This window comes from Pseudopodoces humilis, chromosome 18, assembly GCF_049639895.1.
Source record: "Pseudopodoces humilis isolate 2021_Gansu_Grassland_sample_001 chromosome 18, ASM4963989v1, whole genome shotgun sequence".
In the NCBI taxonomy this organism is placed as follows: domain Eukaryota; kingdom Metazoa; phylum Chordata; class Aves; order Passeriformes; family Paridae; genus Pseudopodoces; species Pseudopodoces humilis.
The window spans coordinates 15,228,917-15,234,916 of NC_142217.1; the positions used below are offsets into that span (position 1 = coordinate 15,228,917).

The 6,000-nt window shown below is 56.5% G+C and overlaps 1 protein-coding gene across 1 annotated transcript in view; it reads right to left on the reverse strand.

Moving 5' to 3' along the window:
* The window catches only part of MAP2K3 (mitogen-activated protein kinase kinase 3), a 29,710-nt gene extending 24,151 nt beyond the window's left edge, over positions 1–5,559 (reverse strand). The window contains exon 1 of the mRNA XM_088064325.1: positions 5,481–5,559. Within this exon, the coding sequence (XP_087920451.1) occupies positions 5,481–5,496 (16 nt within the window). The 5' untranslated portion in view covers positions 5,497–5,559. The remainder of the gene's footprint in view (positions 1–5,480) is intronic.
* Positions 5,560–6,000: the final 441 nt, after the last annotated feature.

Genomic DNA, 6,000 nt, shown 5'->3' on the forward strand with positions numbered 1-6,000 from the left:
TCAGGCTACAGCAAAAATCTCCTCCGTCGTGCAGCGTGTTTGCCCTTCACCACCTTGGAAAAAGTGTCCTTGCAGGGAGGGATGAGTGCAGGAACAGGGAACATCTGCTCCAGCTGTGCCAAACGCCCTCCAGCCAGCGGGGTGAGGATGCTGCCATCTCCAAGCTGCTGTGAACACACCCCAGTGAACACATCCACAGCACCCAGCCCACTGCAGCCAACCCCTGCAGCACAGCCAGGCTGCTGCGTCAGCCATCCCCACGAGACCCCGGCTAGGAGGGAATTCATACACACACACACACACACACCACAAAGCAGTGTCTAACTGGCCTGCAAGCCCAGACAAGCTGACACACCCTAGATAACCCCGTCATCCTCCCCTAAACCACCCCCAGCCCATCCACGTAACCAGCCCTGCGTGTTTATGATCTGTCACACACATGACTGTCACCTGCCAGGCCCTGCAGGACAATTTCTTCCCCTCCTGTCCCTCTGTCCTGCACTGCTGGTCCCATCCACACCCATCTCCCACGGATGCTAAGGGAGGATGTGGCTCTTGGCACCACCAAAGAGATGCTGGCAGGACCCCATCCCCTCTGAAGGGATTTATGCATTCCTCATGAGAAATCTCCAATACCTTTAGGAATGAAATACAAGAATTAAAAGTTGCTTTTACACTTCCTAAAAGGCACTATCACGGTGGGAGAGGAGGCAGCGGGGATGAACACTGGTGACAAGGGGCACTTGGTGCTCAACAGGCAAATCCCAGGGAGAAAAGGGTCCAAGGTATTCCCAAAGAGCTCCAGCAGACACAAGCAGCTTGGCTGGTGCCAGTGCCAAACCACAGCTAAGGTTAGCAGCCTCTGATGGGAAATTACTTGTATTGAGCACTCCGGAGGTTTCTTCCTTTCCAAACCCAGATTTGTCTTTGGTGGTGGTGAGGGGGGAGGGAAGGGTGAATGCTCCACAAACAACTTCTGGTAAGTGTTGTCTCCTCCTCATCCTGCCTCCTCTTACACTCAAGATAGGTTTTTAGTGGAAATTTATCTTTTTTTTTTTTAAAAAAAATAATTTCAATTGAAATGATGAAATTAAGGTTTAGAGCACAGGAGAGATCAACTCAGCAGTGCCCCTCCCTGGGCACAGAGCAGGCCAGAGGATGGAGGCTGTGGCAGCTCAGTGGGTGCTGGAGAGGATCCACCTCATCCTCACCTTCATCCCACTGCAGGTCCCCAGCATAAGGCAATGATTTCCTTCCTCCCCTACCCACTGGGACCGCCAAATCCTGCCCTTCCCCTTGGCCACGCTATAACCCACCACATTCCACACAAGCAGCACCTCTGCTCCAGCCTTTTGCTGGGCAGAGAAACGGCTGCAAGAGAAAGGAGCACACAGGGAGCCCTGTCCCAGCTCCAGAAAAGGGAGCAGACTCAGATCCACGGAAAACTGGGGCCACCAGGCAGCCCTGTGACATCCAAGATTGCTGCAGTTGTGCCCAGTAATTCCAGTGCTCCTCAGGACAAGGAACATTGGGACCCACAACGCTGCCACAGCACCACTGCAGCACTGCCCAACACAGATAAGAGGCTCTGAGGAGATGGAATATCTCCCAGGTGGAAAAAAAACCAACAGAAACTTCCAGTTTCCATCATAAAAAAATCCTCTCTGCCCTTTCCCCCACTCCAAATCCCTGACTAACACTTGACCTGTGCTGCAGAGGTTTGTCAGCAAGAGGCAGCGGGTAGATCCAGCTCCGTACGTACCCACAAGCCACCCTGAGTCATGCCAGTAAAACCCCAAACTTTTTGTTGATAGAGTAAAATCACCTCCCCAGCCAACACAAGTTCCTCTCTCCCAGCTCTTTCCCCAGCAAACAGCCAGCCCAGGCTGTGCCTTATTAACCAACACAAGCAAAAACCATTTTCTGTCCAAAAACCCACAGAGCCTCACGTCTGCAGAGGTGTCATTTTGGGCCACAAAATCACCCAAAGGGAGCCTCTACAAAGCACAGATTCATTTCCTCCAGAACAACCACCTTTGCAAAGAAACTCCAGCTCATCCCTGGACCAATTTATTCCCAACTCAGAGCTGGAAAATAAAGGGATCAGCCTTCAGCGAGATTCATTATCCACTAGAAGAAAAGCAGGGAAGCATCCCTCCAGGGAGGGAAATGGATTGCTGAGACACAGCTAAATATTTATCATGTCCAGAATGATATTTTCCAGGCACCCACCGTTATGCCAGCAGAGGAGGAAGGCAGGAGCAAAGTGCTGTGTTTTCTCCAGGATTGTTAGAATTAATTGGATTTGAGCTCTGTGATGCTTCAACTAGAATTAAATACTGGCTCCATGGGATGAGAGCTCCCACCCCTCCAACCACTCACACCAGGCTGGTGGCTGCTCTGCCTGGACACGACAGGAGCCCAAAGCCAAAGTCCTGCTTCAGCAGGTCACGACCCACACGTGTATTTTTGGCAGAGCTGCCTTTTTTTGGGGGATGGCAGCTGGAAAAGTGTGAATGGCAGATGAGACAGTGCTGGATTCACAGACTGAATTGCACAACAGTGGTGTGCTCCCACGGAGGGCACGGCCAGGGCACGGCAGGGACACGTCCCCATCACTTATTTACCCACCCAGAATAGATGTGCCACGAGAACAAGCACCAGTTCATCCTCAGGTCCTGGCACCTCTCACTGCTGATTTTTCCAAGCCTCTGTGGCCAAGGAGAGCTGCCTCCCCAGAGGCACAGCCTGGCTCCAGACAGATCCCGATTCCTCTCCCCAACAGCACCTCTATTCCCAAAGGACAATCTCCCTGCCAAGGAAAACTTGCTTTTGAATTACTCAGGCATCAGTGCTGGGTGAGCCAGGGGAGGCCAAGCAGGTTTTCTCCCTCCAGATCCTGTCCATGTGCTCACTCTCCCTCCCTGCAGCTGCTTTTCCCTGCAAACTCCAAGATTTTGGGAAACAACTGTTTTGCCTCTGGCACGCTCCTGCCTGTCCCTCCAGGGGGGGCTTCCTGGGCATCAGGGGCCACTCAAGTCACAGCCAACAGCCCCAGCGATGGGCACAGGGATTTCCACGTGCAGGGCAGGCAGGAGAGACACCTTGAGACCCAGGGAAAAGGCAACAGCCTGGATTTGTATCCCCAGGGTCTCAGACTTTGCAGCCTCCGCTGTTTCTGCACCCACACAAAGGCTGAAAATTCCCTGAGGCTTCATCCCCTCCTGCTTTAACCTCTGGCACACAACACCCTCCATGCACAGCATCCATTCACTGAAAAAGGTGCAAACCTTGCTGGAAAATCACACCCAGGCCCAACCAAGCCTTGCAAGCTGCAGCCAGAGGCTGTGTCCCTTGCAAAACTCTACAAGGAGGATACAGGGACAGCTCCAGAGCTTTGTTCCCGATTCCTTCCTGCAGTGCCACCCCATGCCATGAGACACAGCTCGAGGGAACTTGGGTGACCTGAGAAAACAGGGAGATTTTTGCATATATGAGTAAACATCAGCCTCAACAATGCAAGATAACACAAGAGACGTTCTCCCACATACAAGATCCTGCGAGATAACTTGGATCAAGCAGACAGGAGCAATGGGAAGAGGAAGAAAGAAAGCTGAAATCCTCCCTAAGCTTCACAAAATCCCCAGAAGGTGTTTATCTCCCAAGCTATGTTTAGTGCAGAGCAAAGCCCCGGCCCAGCACCATTCCTATCGCCAGTGTCACGACCAGCCACGCATCCCAAAAATCTCCTGAGGCAGGAGACAGCCCCGTGACTAAGCCAGAGTGATGGCAGGTGAGTTTTGGAAGGCATCTGTCACAGAAAGAGCCAACCAAGAGCTTCAACACAGCAGCTTCCCTTTACAACCCTGGGCAATACAAACCCGAGGAGAACCAGCAAAGGCAACCTGAGATTGCTCGCTGAAATTCCCTAAGGAAAACTAGGGAAATTCAGCTTAAATTCAGGCTGCCTGAAAGAGAGAAAAGTGGCTGCCATGAGCAGCAGGTGCACACACTCAGACCTGCGAGCATCCCTGGAAAAAGCCGCTCGGAGGCAGGTGCAAGCCAAGGAGAGGCAGGACGAGAGGGTTGTGAGGAGGCAGGTGTGTAACACACACACACACACACCCAGGATGGACCCTCGTGCTGGTGGAAGCAAAGGAGCTCAGGTCAGACGGGGACTTGGAGCTCTCAGTACACGTGTGACATCTCCAGCACAGGACATCGGGGTTAACTGCATGAATGAACCAACTTGTCACAACCAACAGAAACCTGCACACACAGAATGGCTCCAAACCTCCTCCAGGCATCATCTCCTGGTGTCAGCCACGCTGCTTCCCCCAAAATCCTCCAGGCCCAGCTCGGGCTTCATCTCCTGTGGGGCACAAGTGGTCCCAGGGCCAGGCTCACCTCGTCCCTCCATCCACACATCCACCGGTCCGGCACAGGCAGCCAAGGAAGGGTCTGGGCTCGAGTGTCCCAGCCTTTTAAGAAGCCTGGATGATCCCTTCCAAGGCTGGATGGCTGGAGGCATGTGCTCCTACCTGTGAGTCAGCAGCTCCGCTCAGCAGCTCCGTAAATCGCTGCTGATTCACACCCTGCTTACACAGCAAACAGGAAACTCAGGTCCACATTCCCTCCGGATAAGACACGGATCATTTAAAAACGGAGGGGGGAGAGAAAAAAAAAAAAGTCACGGGAGGTGCGTTCATCTGCTCACATGGCTCCTGACTTCAAGTTTCCAGCGCATCACTCCCGCACAGGGAAAACCCCTGGAATTTTATTCCGCTGATGGAGAGCGGCAGCAGCCGCACTCAGTGCGCTCCCTCCTCCGTCCGCTCTGCGCTCCGGGCGCGGGTGGAGCCGGCTCCGGGGAGCACCGGGACACCGGCAAAGCCATTTCCCTGTCCCCATCCCTCCCGGCACGGCCATGGCAGGCCGGTACCTGCCGGCCGGTGCTCACCTTGGGATGGGGACAGGCCACCTGAGTCACGGCCCCGCTCTATAAATATCACCGGTGACACACAGTCACGTTCTCCGGCGGGGAAACAGCGAGGCACGCCCGGCACCGGCCCCGGGCCGTGCCCGAGCACCGACACCAGGAGACACGGCCCGCAATCCCAGCCCGCTCCTTCCCACCCGGCTGAGCCGTGCCGAGGGCTCCGCTCCCCCGGCTCCGAGCCCACGATTCCCGAGTGGAAACTCAACACACGGAAAGCCTCCAGCAGCAGCAAACAAAACCCGTTTTTATCGCTCCCCCCACGCCAAACGCAGCTTCGCCCCTTCCCCCCCAGCGCACTCCCCTCCGCACACCCCCACCGAGGGCTCTGCAGCCCCGGCCATCGCGGCACCCGGCTCCGGCCTGCGGAATCGCCGGGGCCCGCGCAGGGAAAGCCGCGGGGAAGCCCACGCCCGGCGGGTTGTGCGTTAGCCCCGGCCCCGCGGTTACCCCCGGCCGCCGCTTCCCCCAGCCCCGCTCGTACCTCTGGGCAGGGACATGGCGCTGAGCGAGCCCGGCGGGCCCGAGCGGAGCCCGCGCGTCCCGCCCGCCGCGGCCCCGCCGCCAACCGCCCGCCGGGCCCGCCCCCGCGCCGCCATTGGCCAGCGCCGCGGGGGGGGCGTGGTTATAGCCCCGCGCGGAAACAGCTTTGCGGTTCTCGGGCGCGGCTCTGAGGGTAAGTGAGGCGGGCGGGCGGGCGGAGCTGCTCCCCAGCAGAGGTGGCCCCGGTGTCCCCGGTGTGGCCTCGCCGCGGAACCCGCAGGGTTGGGGCACGGAGCATCCCCCGGGGAACCCGTCCTGTGCTGCTCTTCGACCCACGCACCTCACCTGTCAGCTAATGATGGTCAACTTGCCACATCTTCAGTGGGTCCTGCACGCCACGGCTGCCACCGGTGGGTCTGGCTGGAAAATGGAATCAAGGGAACGTCTGGATTTGTGATTTTGTGAGGTTTAGGTTGGATATTGGGGGAAGGTTCTTCCTCCAGAGGGTGCTGGGGCACTGC